This window comes from Sceloporus undulatus, chromosome 4, assembly GCF_019175285.1.
Source record: "Sceloporus undulatus isolate JIND9_A2432 ecotype Alabama chromosome 4, SceUnd_v1.1, whole genome shotgun sequence".
Classification (NCBI taxonomy): domain Eukaryota; kingdom Metazoa; phylum Chordata; class Lepidosauria; order Squamata; family Phrynosomatidae; genus Sceloporus; species Sceloporus undulatus.
This window is the reverse complement of record NC_056525.1, coordinates 168,924,151-168,945,852: the sequence shown is the minus strand read 5'-3', so window position 1 is coordinate 168,945,852 and position 21,702 is coordinate 168,924,151. Positions and strand designations below refer to the sequence as shown.

Genomic DNA, 21,702 nt, shown 5'->3' with positions numbered 1-21,702 from the left:
AAATGCAAAATATATCCTCCCTATCATAACATCTTTACTAAGGACTGAAACAACATGCAGGCATCTGACCAACATTTCCATTTCCCCCCTCCTGTTTGGTTTGTAACATCTTGCCTGATGAAGAAGCCCATGGAGCTTTGAAAGCTTGCAACAAGTATATTGTGTATTTTGGTTGGCCAATAAAGGGATCACTGGTGGATTTTTGTTTTAAAGTAAACTAAGTTTGGCTACCAGTCCTGAAAAACACCAAAATCAAGACTCAACGCAAAGAAATGAACACCACCAATTAAATAGACACAAATCTCCCTTACATATCCCCACCCCCCAAATAACACACCTTCAGGCTATGCCATTCAGTACAGTACAACACACAAACTAAACCCACCATTAACATGTAACCCACTTCCTCCCAAACGTACAGTACAACACACAAACTAAACCCACCATTAACATGTAACCCACTTCCTCCCAAACAAGGGTCCCACAGGTGTGTATGTATGTGTATTTATACACACACACACACACACACACACACACACACACTCCACACACTTCCATGCAATCAACCTCTGAAGATGCCAGCCACAGATGCAGGCCAAATGTCAGAAATAAACTTCAGACAACTTCATATGTTCTGTTCCCATTAGGAGCAAATGCTATCACTTCTAGTTCAAGCAAAATAGTATTCTACTACTCTGTGGCTCAAAAAGACCTATGGCCTGTTGTAAAAGGGCAGGATGTAAGAACTCACAGCAACAAAGAAGAAGTTTGTTTTGTAGGTACATTAGAAACTGAGATTGGCACAGATAGAATGCCAACATTTGTGGCATTATTTCAGCACTGGCAGCCTGAGGAGCTGTGTGAGCAGTATGCCTTCCTGACACAGTCAAGTAATACAAAAAGCCAGACAGACTGGGGCATCATGCACACAGGAGAGGCACTTCCATCAGTACTCTGGAAAATGCTTTCACAGCCCCATATGTGTGGATATTTAATAACAATTTTGGGAGGGGAAAAAAACCACTTGCAGTGAGTGCCTTGACAAAGAAAAAAAAGGAAACCAATATTAATGGTTCCACAAGACTCTTCTTTTCCCTTTCCTCCCCCCACTCTCCTTTTTAAAATAAATATTCAAAAGTCAGGCATTTCCAGTATTTTACAGCTTCAAACACAAGACAAGCAGCAGACGGAGCAGCTTTCAATCTCTGTTTGGATCCAGAGTCCAAGGAGCATATCCCAGCTGTGCTTTTGGCTACACTAACCAGAGCATCACATCACAGCTGAATGCTATAAACATAGTTTCCAATTAATGACTAGGTCATTGGCCAGATGTTTAAAGTATGTTGGCCTGTTACCTACCGTCCCTGGTCACCACACTCATCTGGAGTCCCAAGTTATGCTGAGGGTTTATCACCCACATGTTACTGGTGGCAGTGATGTCAAACTCTAGCCAGCCTTCTTCTGAGGCCCAAACGACTCTGGTGTCCAGCATAAACAGGTCTGAATCTCTGAAGAAGAAAAACAAAAGCAGCAGCAGCTTAAGAGCCTGAAGAGTATTGCACTATTATTCTGGTCCAAGTTTCCTGTTTGCTTTCATGGAGTCAGTACTTCCAGGAGGCAATGTTAAAAACACTTTTTGTTGCCTGTCACTATCATTTCATCATGACCTTAACTCCTAATTTAACAAGGGTGGAAACCATTACTGCGCTTATATGGTAAGTTTTATTTACATTTCCACAAACATGTGGAAATGTGAATAAAACTTACCATATAAGCGCAGTAATGGTCAGCACAAATGAAACTTCAGATGTTTATCTCAAACATAAGGTCTGAATAGACAGACAGATGGATTAGAGACAAAGAACATACTGACAAATCTTTAAACGCAGGTACTCATCATAACAACTGCCACAGCCAGACACCCAAACAAAATTGAAAAATACAGATATATTGATCTGAAGCAGCAAACCATTTTTAGCAGTTTTCAGCTCCACCTGGTGCTAGTCTATTGCAATGATAATGACTCTTCAATACCTATTCAAAACCACCTCACCCCAAAAATATATTGCATTACAGTAGGAATATCTAAAAATAAAAATCCTAAAATACCCTAAAGGCACCAAATCCCATCTGATTTTGGAAGATAGGCAGGGTCAGCTCTGGTTAGTACTTGGAGGTAAGACTGTCACAAATGCAGGTGCTGAGGCTACTTTTCAGAGAAGGGAACTAGCAAAACCACCTCTAAGTATTCTTTTCCTAAGAAAATCCTATGAAATTCATGGGACTACCATAAGCTGACAGACTACTTGAAGGCACATGCATGCATGCATACACATACACACGTCAGAGGGATATCTCACAATATATTGTTGCTTGGAAAATCCACCCCTAGCTACTAAGAGTACTGCAGGTTAGCTCAGAGGGGACAGGGAGACTTGGGAAGGCATCACATGATATCAACAGCCCTGCTAATAAAAAAACATTCGGACATTTCAACCTTGCCAGCACCAGTACAAAATTATATGTGTGTGTGCACACGTGTATGTGGATTTTATATATTATGTGGTAGGAAATGAACGCATGCTGCAAGGACTGCTACAGTGGCAGCTAAATCTACCCTTCATTGTGGTATGTGCCAGATCTGGGGAAAGGCTCAAGTTTTATTTTATTTTCAATGACTTTCCAGACAACACCTTGTTTAACTTTACCCTATGGAAGCTGCTGATCTTCTCCTTCATCTGCACATTCCATTCTAGCTCTTGTTCACATTAGAATACCATTGTTGTTGTTGTTGTTGTTGTTTGTTTCCCTTCAAGTTGTTTCCAACCTATGACAACCCTAAAACATTTTCCCCCTGGGGCTGAGTATGATTCACTCAAAGTCATTGAGTGGATTTCCATGGCCAAGTAGAGTATCAAACTTTAATCTCCAGTGTCACAGTACAACACTCAAACCATTACACCACACTATACTAGAAACTCTCAGATGCCATTTTCATGAAGCTTGATATTTAGTGCTTGGTTTGTCTGCCTTAATATGCATACAACTAAAGTTTGGAAGCACTAATCTAAAACTAGACACGTGACACATGGTGAGGTGTCCTGTTCCCCCACAACTTTATTTTAAATATAAAAAGACAAAAGAAAACATGGATTATTGAATATAAAATAAAACATATAAGACAAAGTGTTCACATATTTATTTCCACCACATTATTTCTAAAAACATGTAGCATAGTCTATATAAGACTATGTACATCAGGGCTACTCAAAGCGGTGGCCCATTCAGCAGTGTCTAAGTCATGACCTGCCAGAACATGGTGAGTTTCCAGGAAAGAAACAGTTGTGGACAATGGGCACAAGTATGGTACTTGGCCTATCAGAAGGGGGAAAATGCAGGTCCCACACATTAGATATCCTGAGAAGTACTATAATATATCACCTCAGCACTTTATCACCACGTTCTGCCACATGTGTAGGGCAGATCTTGAACTAATCTCGGGGGCTCCAGATAGCTACAAAGGTAGTGTAATACAACTGCTCGGGATTCAATAGAGATTAATCTACTGATAGAACTGTTTCTGTAAGGAGAACCAGGAAAGGGACAATCCCCTTCCCCCTGTGGTCCCTCAAACAGTGGTGGCTGTAGCTTCCCATGTAAGTGGAATGGAGAATCCACTCCAGGTTTTGGCTAACTTTAAAAGAAATGTCCAAGGTGCTGAACCTAGTTAAGAATACAAGTTAGCACTTTGAAGATCTCTTAAAAACATAAAACCCTGGAATGCATTCAACACCCCACTAACATGGGAGCCATCATGTAATATACAGAGTAACACCACTTCAAGTTTTTGGGAGATTCAGAAAAGCTTTATGCAGTAAGCAGAGTTGATCAGAGGACATAACTGCTGAAACATTTTTCCAGTTACACAGCAGACATAGGACCTTATCACATTAGATGAATCCTGGGACTTCCCAAAAGTAAAAAGGTGTCATTTTTGTCGACTTTCTGTTTGCTTTATTTTCGTGTTATTGCTGTTTGGTGCAAACGTGTCTGAAAAACATCCCACATTTGCAGTTTTTTTCTACTTTTAAAATCCCATTTCTGAGTAGGATTCATTTAGTGTGATAAGGCTCTTAGAGTCCAACCAATTCACCCATTACTACAGGCCAGCAATTAGATATAGGTCACTTTCTTGATCTAATCTACCAAGTTTCCATCTAGAGCTACACTCCGTGTGCTAGATCCTAGCCTCTCCCTCAAACAGCAGGAGCACTGAGTTCAGGACACTGGATTTCACCAATTCCCACTTTTTCTGCAGCCAACAATACCACCTCTCACACTGTTTCAGTTGTTGTTGTTGTTGTTGTGTGCCTTCATGTCATTTCTGACTTAGAGTAACCCCAAGGCAAACCTTTCTTCACAGAATTTGTTCACAGGAGTTTCTTCCTTGCCTTCCTAGTGTCATTTGCCCGAGTTCACCCAGTAAATTTCCATGGCTGAGTGGGGATTCAATCCTGGTCTTAGTGCAACATTCAAACCCCTACATGATGCTGGCTGTTTGGAAGCCCGCCCCCCCTCCCAATCTCTGAAGCAAATTTTTAGAAGCCACAGAAGATTGTAGAGAGAGGAAGAGAAAGGAAATTGCAGAAATACTGGAGAAAATTGTTAAAATAATCTCCTGTCATGTTCCAACAGCAGACAAACTGTCTGATGAAAAACTTTCCAGAAGCCATACTGCCCATAAAATGAAAAATCAAGGTACAAGCCACTGAGTACAATCCATCAGAGACTGGTCCCCAGCAAACTGCAGTCATGTTTAAAGAGAGGTCGGACAAGATTTTAATTTGTTAGACTGCCTATAAGGGCATAATCCTGGGAAACTGGACAGACATTATTTGTCTGTCTAATATTAATTCCGACAAAACATGACTTTCCTTGTTCATCTGCTTAATACTGAAAATTGGAGAGATTAAATTAACATTTTAAATATTGATGGAGATGACTCACAGAAATCTTCACACAGGAAAGTCAGTTGTACACTTCAAACAACGTTTCAGTTCTGGCTATTTGTAGCTCAAAACTCCACCACTTAAGCCACAAGAGCAGCTGGTGTTTATTTACCAAATGACTGAACATTCTGCCTTTTCAAGTCAGGTGCAGCTACACACTCTCTCAGCTGGGTTCCAAACAGCAAATAAAGTCCCTGAGAGACTCACAGTAAATTCAGATTTCTTAAGCATTTCTGGCTAGAGCTCCATCATCCTGACTTAGATAACATACATACAAGTTCTGTAGACTATTCTCGAAACAGCAAACACAACCCCAGAGACTCAAACTTGTTTGTTCACATTGCAATCCCAACAGCTACAAGAATCAATTGATTCTTGACTCTAACTGACTCAGCTGTTTTCTGAAATGGTTTTTAACACACAGCATTTTTTTCCATGTCCGATTCTACTCCTCATTATGGCTTTGATAAAACCTTCTTCATCACTTTCTACAACTGAGAAGAATGGTCCTCTTACTCAGATACTGAAAACTGAAGTGGCATTTAAACAGACGTCTGTCTTCTATAGAGATGGGTAAAACTGAAGTGTCTTCTCTTACTCAGATACTGAAAACTGAAGTGGCATTTAAACAGACGTCTGTCTTCTATAGAGATGGGTAAGAACTCCATTCAATTCTCATTTTAATGCAGATCTATCTACAGTGGTCTACACCTACAATCTGCACCTACACTACACTCTACACTACACTACACTACACTCTTAGCTCAGGTGGCTAAAACGCTGACTCTGTTGATTGCAAGATTGGCAGGTTGGCAGGTTGGCAGTTTGAGGCCCAGGTGCAAGCTCCCATCACTAGTCCCAGCTTCTGCTAACCTAGCAGTTCGAAATGCAAGTAGATTAATAGGTACCACTCTGGTGGGAAGATAAACAGCATTCTTTGCAGTCATGCTAGCCACATGATCACAGATTAGTCTCTGACAACGCTGGCTCTTTGGCTTGGTGATAGAGATGAGCATCACCCCTGCAGTCGGAGACAACTCGACAACCTTGTCAAAGGGGAATACTTTTACCTTTACCTTTTATCTACAGTAATTCACATTTCTTGACCTGAAACAATTTGCAGATATTCTTCTCCCGAATGTTGTGATATGGTTCTCTAATCAACAGATACATTGAAAATATGTGTACTAGAAGAAAGTGTGAATAAAATTAATATATTAAAAGAAATGTTTGAAATGTATTATATGAAGGAAACCTGCTTCCAAAAATGATCATGCTGGAGAAAATTCTGTATTAAAATGTGAACATTAGGAAAAACGAATAGGGAAAAATGCATTCAAATTTTGGTGCCAACTTTTTAAAGATAATGAACTGATGAATAAATAGAACAAACTGGACTTAGGGCTTGCAAAAAACATGTTGGTGAAAACTATACACAGCTGTCCTTCTGTATCCATGGATTCTACATCCATAGATTCAATCATCCACAGCTTGAAAATATTCCAAATAAATAATTATTAAAAGCAAGCCTTGATTTTGTCATTTTATATAAGACACACCATTTTACGATGCCACTGTATTTAATGGAACTTGAGAATCCATGGATTTTGGTATCCATGGAGGGGCTTGGAACCAAACCCCACTGGATACCAAAGGCCCACTGAACCAAAATGTTTCAATCTAGGGAAAATGTGCATAAAAATCCATTAGGATTTTGTGTGAGCTTTAAAAAAAAAAGGCACAAACTGACTTGGAAAGAGGACAGAATGAAATTAAGACTGGTCTATGGAATCAGACTTTGCAAACTCTGCCTGTAAAGAGCTCTACATGTGGAAATAATGCCCAGTGGAATTCAAGCACAGTGATCACATGAATATCATGTATACACAAATGTAGTAACTGGCTGATTTGCCTATCCTGTTCTCTGTGACTAAAAGCCTACACCAAGCTGCCTTTTACTCCATGTTCTACCTACAGGCTTTGTATTATAAGAAGACAGTAAGTGGGTAGACTTTACAGTATTAAACTTGTAGATAAAAGGAACCCTCCCAGACACCAGGGACTTTCAAAGACACTTCGCATGCTGAGATGGTGGACAAGATATAAACCTTGTAGCATACCCATCTCTGTTCACATCTTGCTATGTACCCTACCATCTGTTCCTCAAGGCAGCTGCCTCACCCTTCCAAACTATAAGGCCTTACTCCCCTCACCTCTTGCCTCAATAGTGCCAAGTACAGTTTCATTACTGGGAAGGGAAACCATATTAATCAAGAAACATTAAAAATATAGGGAAATGGCACAGAACAGTGGTAGAGAACAGACTTTATATGCTGGAAATTGTAGGATCAATTCCTGACAGCCCTGGTTATTATTTGTACACACTGAGAGCTGTGTGTGTGTGTGTGGGGGGGGGGGTAGCCTGAGATAGAGATATCTGTTACAAAAAGAAATGGAAGAGGAGGTGGTAAAAGATTCCATGATTCAATAGCCAAAGAATATAGGTCACCCAATTCATCTGTCTCAGAATTTAAGGAAGAAATATATATATATATATATACACACACACACACACACACACACACACATATACACATACATACACACACACACAATTGTTAGTACTTGACCCTGGATTATTGTGCTTTTAATATTTGTAATTTTATATTGTTTTTAGATGATGTTTTAATTGTTTTATTGTAAAATGTTTGTTAGAATTTTTATTTGTGAGTTCTGGGAGAAAGGCAGCATAGAAATCAAATAAATAAATAAAATTTGAAAAATATATAAAAATACAAATAACAAGTGCTGGAAATGTGGTAAAACCCTCAGAACCTCTTCCCACTACTGGTGGATATGTCGGTTAGCAAATAAATATTGAAGGAAAATTAATGATGTAACAAGTAGCATCTTGGGCATTAAGATAGAAATGCTGCCAGAATGTTATTTATTAGGTGTCTTGAGAATTAGAGAGGAGGTTTGAAAAAATAATCTTTCCCGTTATTATAACAGCTAGAATTGCCTTTGCCTTAAAATGGAAGGTAAAAGACATTCCAAGTGAGGAAGAATAGATTCTTATGTGAAGTCGAAGGCTTTTATGGCCGGCATCCATGTTTTTTTGTGGGTTTTTCAGGCTATGTGGCCATGTTCTAGAAGATTTCCTTCCTGACGTTTCGCCCACTTTTTATAGACCCACTTTTTCCAGGCAAGCATCCTCTGAAGATGCCAGCCACAGATGCTGGTGAAACGTCAGGAAGAAAATCTTCTAGAACATGGCCACATAGCCCAAAAAACCCACAAAAAACCAATAGATTCTTAAATTATATGAGGCAATAAAAATGGATAAGCTAATTCTGTCATTGAAAAATAATTTACTAGATAAATTCTACAAGGAGTGGGAACTACTGATGAATTTTCTGAAAAAGAATTGGAGACTACTGTACTGACAACTATAGGTTTTCTGACAAAGATATTAGGATAGATACTATAAAACTGGAGAATGTAAAACAAAGTGCTGAAGAAAACAAAAGACATGTAGATTATGGCATTAGGAAGTCATTAAAATAAAGAGAGAAGAACTGGTGAGGGCAAGGAAGGAAGTCAAATTGAATGTGGAAGAGGTTTGGTGTAACTGAGAAGGTACAACTAGAGGAAGCAAAGTTGGAAGAATGGAGAGAAAAGTGGAAGAAAGTTGAAGGACTAGGATGAAAGGGTGGTGTGAAGAGAAGTGAGAAGAAGGTAGGGAAAGAGAAGATTGGGAAAGGAAAGATAAGGAGGGGAAATGGGAGAATGTGATGCATGGTGGGAAAATATGAAGTAAGCATTATTATTATTATTACGCTTTATTTATAAAGCGCTGTAAATGTACACAATGCTGTACATACAATCAACTAAAATGATAAAATAATAAGTGTGATAAGATGAATTTATGTGTTTTTGTAAAAACAAATCCTTGAGAAGGCATAGGGTGTTATGAATAGCTATGATGTAATGAATGTTCCTGGTGTTATGGTGTTATTTATGATGATGTTAATATGGATGTTTTAATGTTGTGTATAAATACTGAATAAAAGCATTATTTTTTTAAAAGCCTATAATTGTGGTAAATATATGCAAGCATATAATTTATTACATGTATATTCTATCCTTCCTCCAAGAAAATTTCCCCCACTCCAAACAGTTTCCTGACAGCAACCTTATGAGGTAGGTTAGGGAAAGTCATCTATTGAGCGTCAAGGCTGAGTAAGTAAATGAAGTGGGTCTCCTTAGACCTAGTCTAGCATATTAACCACTACACCACATCGGCTCTAATTAAAAAGTCCTGGAGAGCAGCCTGTAACCAAGTAGGCAACACAGATAAATAGTCTTTGCCTCAGTACAAGACTGTTGTGTGTGTACATCTGTATATGCATAATTTTTACTCTTCAGTTAACCTCTGCAAGAGGAAATAAAGTCAGCAAACAAATGATCTAGAAAGAAGTGCCCAGTTTACCTAAGCAATACAGATGGCTTACAGAGAAATCATTTATTTCTAGAATTTGTGCCCCACATTTCTTGCCCACAAGCTTTAGCTTTTCAAAGAAGAGTGTTCATTTGCTACTTTATAAATATCAGCTCTTGCTACTATTCTTAACCAATACATCCTGAATATATATTTAGAGCATTTGCACGACAAGTACTTTGCAACTGATTGCAACATTTCCTATGTAATCAAGCATCTTTCAACAAAAAAACCCACCTCTATCCAACTCCCAAGAAAAGAATCCCAGTCTTTATAATTCATTCTAATTATTTATCTCAGCGTTGATTGTATTATAAAGATGCAATTAATCTGTAAAATAGCTGTTGGGTTTGCTACTATAGCCAGCAAAAGTGACAGACTAAAATAAAATTTCCTCTCTTCCCCAAGCATACATCATAGGATGGAACACTGCCATAGGAAAACATCACAGCTATAAAAAGGTATATTTTAAATGTGTGTATGTGTGTCTCTTTTCCTACACTCTCTGTCCAACCCTTCAGTTGTTCTTATTGTTGTTGATGATTTCCATCCAGAAAAATATATTCATTTTAATGCAGTGATAATGAACTTTCTTTCAAACCATCAAATTTTAAACATGGATCCTCACATTTTAATTATGGTTCTCAGGACCAATGTTTTTGGCTTGTCTTCAAAGTGCTTAATACGACTGCTGCATATCAACTGCTATTTATTGAGCCATTAATTATGCTAACTCACCAAAAACTTTCCTCATACTGAATTTTGCTTTGTTTTGTTTACTATTCTTTAATGACATGTTGACACAACTGTCTAGACTCTACATAGTGGTATCTCTGGAAACAGAAGTTGCAAGAGTGTTTATGAACCCTACACGCTACTATTTCATATATAACTACAAACCATATATATTAATAGCCTCCCTGATGTGTACAAAAACTTTAACCGGCTGCATTTTGTTGCTGTTCTGCCATCTACTTCACTGACACCATCACCCAATCCAAGGGCTGCTTAATATGTTATTTAAAATGCACACGTGTCAAAACCTTCATCTCTGAACATATTTATTTATTTATTTTAATTTATATTTTAATTTATTTCCATAGGATGCAAGGTGGCTTACATGTATGTCTGATAGCATACACATTGTATCCCCTATGGAAGAAAAATGGGATATACATTAATTAATTACTTAATTAATTAAATATCACATGACTACAGCTGAACACAGGCATCAAGTGACCATCAATTCCACCAGGTTTCACATCTCCAATGAGTTGTTTATGTGCCAATGAGAAAAAGGCAGTGCCACCTCATGTTTTCCTGGTTTGCAGTGACCCCATTAGTGCCACACCTATTTGAAATATACCAGACTCATATTGTACTGACTGCCACACATTTCCTGTGCCCAAATTCAAATCAGTACAAAAGGGATGCATTTTTTCCCTCCCAGCATGACAAAAAGCTGTCAACTAATCGTTTATTGATTACCTGTCAGTCTTGCCAGCTTGCACTCTCATTGGTTGCCTCCCCCATCCAATACACTTTCCCCCTTCACATCCTAGTATGTGATCATGATCACTTTAAGATTATTGTCTTGATTTTCAAACAGAAATATACATTGTGTGTCTGTGTGTGTTTATATGAATGATAAGCTGTAAGCAACTGTGGATGATACTTAATGCACAATGCTTATGACATCACCAGGGGCCATCCCTAGGTCTCAGGTTTCAGCCTGGAAACCTCAGAGCCTGAGACAGTTCTGAACTGGCAACACTAAACATACTAAAATGGCAAACTGCTGGTCTCAGGGCCTCTAGGAGAAGCAATCCCCCTTGGGGGCAGGGAAATAGTAGTCTGGGTAGTCTGGAGGGATCAAAGCCCATAGAAACGCTCTTGAAAGCTGTATATGAATTGAAATTGAAAAATAATTTTTCAAACAACTACTAAATGTTAATCACTGCACCCAAAACCATAACCAGTAACAGTACCACTAATGTTAAAATGAAACAAAACCCAGTTGCCAATTTACCCTTTCTACCACAAAAAATATGACTTATAAGAACCATTGTTACTTGTACCAGGAGCCCTGGTGGCGCAGTGGGTAAATGCCTGTACTGCAGCCATTCACTCGAAACCACAAGCTTGCGAGTTCAAGACCAGCAAAAGGGCCCAAGCTCGACTCAGGCTTGCATCCTTCCGAGGAGGGAGCTAAAATGAGTACCCAGACTGTTGGGGACAAATTAGCTTACTTGCTAATTAGCTTACTTGCTGTTCACCGCTATGATCTTTGGAATAGCGGTATATAAATAAAACAAATTATTAATTATTATTATGTTAGTTCCAGGCTCTGAATCAGGTATATAATAGGGTTTCTTTTTCTCTTACCACTCAGCTGTTCCTCTCTTCCCTGTTTCTCTCTCCTTTCTACAAACTCATCCATATTTTGTATTTACAAACATGAAGCTGAACGTTTATACAGATTCCATTCAGAGGGGCCCTGCTATGAATATTGTTAAGTATGAATAGATTAAAAACAACCTTGTTCTGATGTAATTTTGTCATATGTTGGAACAAGAAGAAATGTTTTGGATGCTTTGAAATATACCTGAGTCACAGTTCACCATGGAAAAGAAGTTTTAATATAATGGATGGGCTCAACAGGTGCTTAGTGGAACCTTCTCTGAACTTATATTGGAACATTCACAAGAACAGTATCCATGCCGAAACAAATATTTAATCACTTCAATATGTTTGTGTGAATCATTCTTAGGCAACAAGTGCCTATTCTCTGCTACATAACTAAGGTATGTGTATTAAATCAGTGAATAAATAGTACCACATAATGTTATGGTTTCAACTCAGATGGTTCCACTTGAAAGAAGGTTAAATGTTACCATCATTTTCTTTTACTAGGTTACAGCCTTCACAAACAATTGGAGAAAAGCTGTGTTATATTTCTCAAAGGGATGCTAAGGGTTGACCAGAAACCTGACCTACCTTACAAGAACATCATTAATCTTTTCATTATGTTTGACTAACAACTTCAGTGGTTTTTGTAATGATAAAATGTGGTTTGCAATGACAGTGTGATTTAAAGCCAATACCACTACTTTTCCCAGAAGATTTCTTTTTGAGAAGAGAGAAGAGGAAGAGAAAAGAAAAAGCTCCATCCAGCTATTCATTAAGGTTTTTTTTGTAACCCTCTTTTGTTTTAAATCTTGCCAAAAAAAAAAAAAAAACCATGATAGGGTCGCCATAGGGTCACCATAATTCAGAAAGGCACAACAACACTTTGTTTTTAAAATAGAAAAAGTGTGTCTCAATCACATTAGATTGGAAAACACTTATAATATTCCATCACTTCCACAAGTATGATTTTCACTTTTGTACAGCCTTAAGAAATACAAAAATATTTTTCTTATGGCAGCTTTCTACAATAAGCAATATCTCTGTTGTGGATTTGAATGATGCTAGAGCTGTGCTCAAACTGAGATGATGAACAAGAGACACAATTTGCTACATAATCTCAGCTATATGGAATGAAATGTCATCCACAGTCTCAGAAACAGTCCTAACATTATTATACAACAGTGACAAAGAAGGAGCTTTGGTCATCATGAACGAATGAGACTACATACAGGAGGCTGAGAGACAACTGTCTTAACACCACATTTTACAGAATCCCCTCCAAAGATTTTAGTGATGAATATCTGAAGGGACTACACAAATTACTCAGAGAATTCTCCACTGATAGGCAGAACCAAATTCAAATGAACATACCCCAGGAACCCAAACCAGACATCTTCTATTTACTACTCAAAATATTAAACAAGAGAATCCAGGAACATCTATTGTATCAAGCATTAGAGCTCTTACTCTTGGGATATCTGGATATATGGACTCAGTTCTCAAGCCGCAGGCAATCAGCACTTCAAGCTATGTGAAAAATACAACTCATTTCCTGAGGAAAATACAGTCCACTCACAAGCTCCCAGAGATCACTATCCTAGCCACTATGCATGGGGAATTCCTATACACCATCATGTTACACCAGGATGGACTGCAAGCCATCAAGAATATTATCCTGAATGAGCTTCCAGGAGACCTAGCCACCAAACTCTGCCTATTTGTACTTACTCATAACTATATTACTTCTGGCAATAATATGCACCTCCAAATCAGTGCCACTGCCACAGGCACCATAGTATGCAAACATCTTCATGGCTGACCTGGAACAATGCTTCTCAGCACATGTACCCCAAAACTGCTTTTCTTCCTACAAATTCTTGTTCCTTCTAGTGATGTGGCTACCTCACTGTTGATGAGTATCAACCACTAAAGTGAAGGAGGATTTACATCTGCCATGGAGCATGGCACAGAGCGATCTGATAGATTTCCGGATTATTCAACGTCAGACTGCATGTTCAACGTCATATTTCTGAATGCTTCCCAATTTGGAAGTTCCTTGTGTTTAACAACTAACACATCAGGAAATGGGACAACCTTTAATTATGTGCTTTTCTAGCAGGGCCCTGTTTGAACCAGGGGGAAAAGGTATTCAACAAACTGGATATTCATCAAATCCATATATTTTTAAAACTTTATAGCAGTGCAATCCCTGTTTGGCTCAGCATCATCAGGATTACTATAGACTGAACATTATTTAGAACCATCCCACCAAAAGTTTAGAAACATGACATCTTTGTTCAGATTACTTGTCTCAAAGTAAATGATGACAAGTTGGTATTTTAACTAAAAGACAGCTGTTCACTTTTGGCTTGTACAGAACAGTGGCTGGAACACAGTGTCTTAACAATTTTGCTGGCTTGCTTTAAAAAAAAGTTTGCAGTTCTCCACTATTCTGTTCCCAATAGGAAAAGAAAACAATATATTCCAAATGAATCATCAACACAAAAGCAGCAAGAATTAATATGTTAGCCACAGTTTTTGTAGAGGTTTTCATTTTAAACCAAATACGGAACGATAAATAACGCTTTTTCTAAGTAAATTCATCTCCAAATTATTCACATTATCTACAGAGAAATAAAGATAAAAAGAAGCACCATGCTTATATGTTGATATGTGTGTTTACAGTATATTATGACTTTCCTGGATACAGTTGTTAGTGTACAGCTCAAGAACAAGTTTCTAAGGTAAGATTCTGGCACCACTGAAATGAATGGCAGATCTCCCATTGGCACCAGAAGAACTACGGTTTCTTCCCTATTGCTGAGGAGGATATAAAATATACGGTACATATGGTGAATTTCAGACCAAAGCTAAGCACACAGGTGAGATTTCACAACCTGAGTTTATCAATCTGATCATAAGCTTATTTTGTTTAAGCCTCACTACTTCAATTTGTCCGTTTTAATGCAATATTCTTGAGTGTTTTTTTTAAAGCTAACAGCTGTTTAATTCCAGAAAATTAAGAAAAACAAACAAAAAGTGTTGTAATGGCGCTTGGAATATCTACACAGAGAGGGCTCCATTTGACACATCTTATGTAAGTATTAGATGACAGAATCTAGGCTTTTATGCCATTTTAGCTTGCCAAAATATGAAAGAAGGGCCTGTAGAAGCAAGCATCAAATTAGTCAGTAATCAGAGCCAGTTTGAATGGCACCAGTTAAAATGTATTTCATTTCATTTCACGTCTATACCAGTTTTCTTCCAGAAGGGATCCTAGGTGGCTCACACATAATTTAAAAAAAAAATTACAATAAAATTTAAAACAATAAAAATAATCTAAGAACAATATAAATCACATACAAATATACAAAAGTTAAAAGCACAACTAAAACACACCTATTGTACATACTCATGTATAAGTCTAGAAATTTAGGTTAAAAAATTGATCCAAAAACCATGAGTCAACTTATCCGCAGGTCAATGTGAGTGCTGTACTTTAACTCTTATTAAAAAAAAGAACCAATCCCTGGTGAAAGGAAAGAATATAACCTGTACTGGAAGCACTGACCCCCTCCATTGTCTCATTCATCCAGCCTTTAGTGTGAGCACAAACAGTTATGACTGCTGGAATTTTATAAGTTCTTTGGCATTGTTTCCCTTTGCTTTGACCTTTACATTATTTGTTAGATGACTTTAAGTTTTACTTTCAACTTATCCATGGGTCATCTCAAAATCCATAATTTTGGTCCCAAAACCTGCCCTCGATTTATACATGAAGGTTGAGTTATAGTCCAGTATATACCGGTACTCCATAAAAACCACCCTGATATGATTATATATGAAATGCATGCTTAAATAAAAATGTTTTGGCTTGCTGACGAAAAGCAAGCAGGGAGGGGGCCAGCCTAGCTTTCTGTGGAAGAGCATTCTAGATACAGAGCGTACACTGGAAAAGTTTTATAGACTACTACTTTATTTTCGCAAATGGGAACCCATGAAAACACATGGGAGTCCCCCCCCTTTATACACACATAATTAGATATTACTACCACACACTAGACATGAACCAACTGTTTACATCTCTGCTCCTATATACAAACACACCCATTGCAAGCATCGTATTTGCAGCTCCACACACTCACACCAAACACATTAACTCTCAAATCTCCTGTTGTCAGTCACTCCAGAATATATCCATGCCACTCATTTCCCCATCATATAGAAATCTCTTCCACTCACCAGTCTTCTCACGCGCAAGCAAACGTACTTCTCACCATATTTACCATCCATCCTAAAGCAGTGCAGTTGATGTAGCATGTTAACTTCTTGCAAGATGCCTGGCTTATCGTCTATTATTTTATTTTCCACATGTATATTTTTACATATATTGAAGAACATTTACCTTGAAATATTCAAATATTTTATTCTCAAGTACACAAGACTCTTCTGACCTTGTTTGTACACTAGCTAATTTTCACTTCTATTTGTTAGGGCAAGGGGCTCCCAATCTCGGGTGGTGCAAGATGGAATTTCAGGGGTGTGACAAAGATACTTGTGTTAATTCAGTGTTTTTGCTTTTATTTTGTTTTGGGTTTTTTTGTCAGAAGACAAAACCTAGGTATCCCCTGAATCCACTGGTAGACCTGTGGACTGCAATCAGCAAGCAAGTTCCATATTTTTATAAAATTATGAATGAGAAAGAGGAGCAAAGAAGTCACTGAATTTTATATGTACAATCGGGATTCATTTTACCATTTACATTTTTCTGAATAAATTAGAATCCATTGCTCAGTTTAGATGTGCATTTTATGGAATGACTTAAAAGCTATTTTTAAAAAAGTTCCGTTTGTTCACTCGCAGTATTGTATGTGATTTCATTTGTGGTTAAAAATTAGAAATTAGATTTCTTCATATTCAAATGTTATATTTCATTTGTAGGGGGCGAGAACATTTATCAAACATTTCATAGGCATGTGGGGCATAGAAAAGGTTGGGAACCATTGGTTTAGGCAAATGAAAGTGAAGTTAAAACTTTATGGTAAATAGTAAAAAAAAAGCTCTATGTATTACACGTTAGTCTCAGCACTAGATCTGCTTACCTATACATATGAGAAAGCCAGCGTGCTGTTTAGATTTGAGTGCTGAACTACAACTATGGAGACCAGGGTTCAAATCCCAGCTCAGCCATGGAAACCCAGTGAGTGACCTTGAGTAAGTCATACTCTCTCAAGTCTCAGAGGAAAGCGAAGGCCAACAAAACCACGTGCAAGATCCACCTTAGGATCACCATAATTCAGAAACTACTTGAACGCACACAACAACAACAACAGTATGTATGAGGTTCATCCTAGACATAGTCCCCTGAAATTTTTTATAGTATTTAGAAGTCACTTCTTTATGGTAGATACTGAAGCCAATGTACACGATGAGTAAAACAATGGGACAAATTAAACAAAACTAACATTAACAAAATGACAAAGTAGTTAAAACAACAAATCTATGCCTTGAAAGAAAACTGAATGCTGTCTTTTGCTTTTTGTTTTTAAATTTATTTTATTTTATACTTTAAAATACAGTCCTGAATGCTGTCTTTTGATATAGATTTTTATAATGATGTACCTGCTTTATGGAAAGTAAGAAGATTGGCACACTGAACTTTTTAAAAAACATTTTTAGACATTATTGAAACTCTCTGCAGCAACACTCTGGATGCAGTTGTTTTACTGTCAGTCAAACCCAACTAATACTTCAAAGAAAAAAGAATGGACATTGCTACAAAGTAGCCTCTGGAGATTTATCAAAATCCATGGTGGGAGACATCTTTCAGGAAGCACTGTAAGACTGTCTAATTTGGAATGACTCCTGGTAACTACTGTAATTTGGATTTTAGACAAGATGGGGATGGAATTATAGATAGCTATTGGTGTGATGATCTTTGACTGACCAGTTGTGAGCTACTGAAAAATAGCATATTAAAGAAACTATAGATAGTCCAAACCAATATATGTCTTGGGTTCAATGGGACTTACTCCCAAGTAGGTATATGTAAGATAATAGGTTAGAAAATATAAATACACTAAATCAAGTTTCTAATACCAGGTAACCCAAATTATATATGGTTATCTCCTTGATTGCTTCTTATCTGCTTCTCATTAACACCCACAGTCCTCCTTTGGGGAGACTGGTCTTCACAATTTTACCAGTGAAAGGCACAAACCTGTTCTGATGTTCTTGCAAAACTTGATAGATGGTAATCAGAAAGGTTTGATTTTTAAATCCTCCAAAGACACAATCCTTGTAGATTCGGAACTCAGCAGCAGTAACAGTCTCTCCCTCTGGAATCTGAGACAAATTAAACTTGAACTCCTTGTGGTGTCGATGGTAAGGTGTGAATTCCTTGTCATATTCAACTGAAAAAAAGAAGAACAGTTGCAGTTGAACTGTAGTTTTCCATAGTTTCTAGAGAATTCTAAAAAAGTACCTTAAAAATCATTTCAAGTATATTAAATTAAAAAGAAAGTGTCAGTACCTACCTATACAGGACTGAGGAGAAATATTTTTGTTAAAAAACCTAACCTCACAATTAGTGGTTTTATGTCAACTGAAATGTAGATAATATTTGTTATACTGGAGAATGAATTGTCTTTTCTCCAAAGGACTTAGATGTGGGGTACAGGGGAATCCTGGGCAATCTGCATAAGAGCTTGGAAGGACCAATCTAAATGCTAGTATCAGCTTTATTTTATTTAAAAAGAATAGTACTACATTATTTAGTGCTATTTAGTGTTATTTTAGTTTAAAAGATTAATTTACTGAATTATGCATTCCTGATGTTGCTGTTACATTATGTTACTCATTAGCAGTACATTAATTTGCTCAGGGGCTGGGTGAGTTAGGAGGTTGAGTGAGTGAGTTGCTTTTTACTTTTATGAGATGCTCAAAGCTTGCCATCACTACCAGTTTTTAAATTTTCAACTGCACCACAAGTTAAACTTTCTTACAGGTTTAAACTAATGGGACAGCAACACAATGTGAGACTGACAGACATACACTTCCACAGAGTAAAATGTAACAACAACAACAACAACAACAACAATACTGTTTATTTGTATCCCGCTTTTCCTTTTCAGATCAATGCGGGTTACAGCAGCATGGCAGTGCACAAAACATTCCAAACAGCATACACATGTAAAAAACGTGAGCGGTACAGTCAAACAGATTAAAAACAGATTAAAAAAACTACCAATTAAAACCATAACAATAGCTAGCGAAAGTGCAGGTGCATCAATACATCGGGGGGAGAGTGGATATTACATTGTCTGGGGGAAAGCCTGTTTGAAGAGGAAGGTTTTTAACCTCTTCCTGAATATGTCGAGGGAGGTAGCCGAGCGGAGCTCATCAGGAAGAGAGTTCCAGAGCTGCGCGGCCGAGCTGGAAAATGCTCTTTGTGCAGACACAGAATGTTTCATGTTTGGAACTCTTAACAGTTGCTTCCCGGCCGACCTGAGAATGCGGGGCGGATTATATGGGGAGAGGCGGTCCTCCAAGTACCCTGGGCCCAAGCCATTTAGGGCTTTATAGGTGATAACCAACACCTTGCATTGTGCCCGGAAGTGAATGGGCAGCCAATGTAGATCTTGTAAAACAGGTGTTATATGGCTGGTCCTGGGGCATCCAGTAACCAGCCTGGCTGCCATGTTCTGCACCAGTTGAAGCTTCCAGGTTTGGTACAAGGGTTGCCCCATGTAGAGCGTGTTACAGAAATCCAACCGAGAGGTCACCAGAGCGTGCACCACTGTTTCAAGGTCCTCCGGGCCCAGGTAGGGTCGCAGCTGGCGTATCAGCCGAAGCTGATAACAAGTGCTGCTGATTGTCGCATCCACCTGAGATGTAAGGTGGAGCGACGAGTCCAGGAGCACCCCCAGGCTGCGAACAGAGTCCTTCAGGGGGGGCGTGACCCCGTTCAGGACGGGTGGACATATTTCCATCCCCGGGCCTGGGGAACCTATCACGAGTACTTCCGTTTTCTCTGGATTCAAACTGAGTCTGTTTTCCCTCATCCAGCCCATTACTGACTCCAGACAGGCATCTAGAGGAGAGATGCCATCCCTGGTCACTGCATCAGTTGGAGACACAGAGCATATTTGGGTGTAATCAGCGTACTGATAACACCGCGCCCCATGTCTCCGGATGATATCTCCCAGCGGTTTCATGTAAATGTTAAATAGCATGGGGGACAGAATGGCTCCCTGAGGGACGCCAGATGTAAGCGCCCTCTTATTGGAGCACACGTCCCCCAGCTGCACCATCTGGAATCTACCCGAGAGGTAGGAACGGAACCACTGGAGTGCAGTGCCTCCAATTCCCAACTCCCCCAGGCGTGCCAGAAGGATACCATTGTTAATGGTATCGAAAGCCACTGAGATGTCTAAGAGCGCTAACAGGGACACACTACCCCTGTCCATGCCCAGACGGAGATCATCGACCAAGGCGACCATGGCAGTCTCAACTCCATAGCCCGCAATGCTCTTGGTCAGTGATTCTTAACATTTTCTTTACCAGGGACTTCCTTTAAACATCTTTTGTTTGAAACCCACCCCCAGTGTTATGGTTATAAATAACAATAACTACTGCTACTGCTACACCATCTAAACCTTCCCTCACAAGCACCAGAAGGGCAAGAAAGATTTTTCTCCTGTTTCTTCCTGCCAGTGTGTAGCTGGAGCAGATTGAACAGCAGTGTGCAAGGCCAGCCAGCCAGCCAGTCAGCCTTTGCCTTGGTTTCTGTCATGTAGCCACTCTGTTTTGGGCTGAGCAGCCATGTCCTTCCCTGTGAAGACATTGCCCCAGGGGGGCTGTGTGGACCACCGGTTAAGATCCACTGCTCTAGGCATTGGGAAGTGTCCCTAGTAACCAGCCATCTCCTGTGTCATATCACTTTTTCCTTACTTTAAATGTATCAAACAATCAGTAGAAATCTGCACTATACTCCAGTGCAAGACCCTTGTGTAGACATTTAAAAGCAGAAACAACCATCTTCTCTCGCCACCTCACCAAATAATATAAGAGGCAACAGCTTCTCTCAGCTCCACAACAAGTAATATGTAAAAACGTATTCATTACACAGGTGACTCCTAGAAACTTTAGAACTGTTATTTAAAACCATGTCAGTGCACTTTGTCAGCTCCTCACAAAATAATAATTCACACAGATAATGGCTGTTTCTTTAATGCAGGAATGGGAAACTGCAGCAAGTCTAGGGGCCAGTGCAGCCTTCCAGAGGCCACATAACCACAAATGCCTCTCCCAAATCCAAACAAGAAATTACTGGAAGTCAATTTTTGATTTTGACGAAAAGGAGGGATTTTTTAAAAACAGTTAAACATTGGGGAGGGGGCTATAAGCATTTTACAAGGTGGCTTGCAGGAGAAGCAATTCAACCACCACCACTTTCCATGGAGGCATTGTACATGTAGAGTCATGGTCACACACTTACATGCCTCCAGTTTCCATCCTGAGCACACTACCAGATCCATAGTCTACAGCCAAGCACTCCAATACAATCACATCTGCTTGGACCCACAAGACAGAGACGCCAAACTCATGGAATTCCAACAAGCATGCCTCAAGCTACAGTACCCACCATATGAAGGAAAGTAAACCAAATAAGCCAAGACTTGTACCCAGGACTAATCTAGTACAGAACAAGACAGAAAATGACAAAACCCCATTAGTGGTCACATTCAGCTCCCACCTGAGACCACTCAAATGTATCATCAA

General features: G+C 38.8%; 1 protein-coding gene across 1 annotated transcript in view; it reads right to left on the bottom strand.

Annotated features, from left to right (window-relative positions):
- BMP6 (bone morphogenetic protein 6) overlaps positions 1 to 21,702 on the bottom strand; it is a 127,578-nt gene that overhangs the window by 11,140 nt on the left and 94,736 nt on the right. Inside the window, exons 2-3 of the mRNA XM_042464663.1 lie at positions 18,140 to 18,332; positions 1,360 to 1,508 (exon numbers count right to left, since the gene is read on the bottom strand). Coding sequence (XP_042320597.1) covers positions 1,360 to 1,508; positions 18,140 to 18,332 — 342 coding nt within the window. The remainder of the gene's footprint in view (positions 1 to 1,359; positions 1,509 to 18,139; positions 18,333 to 21,702) is intronic.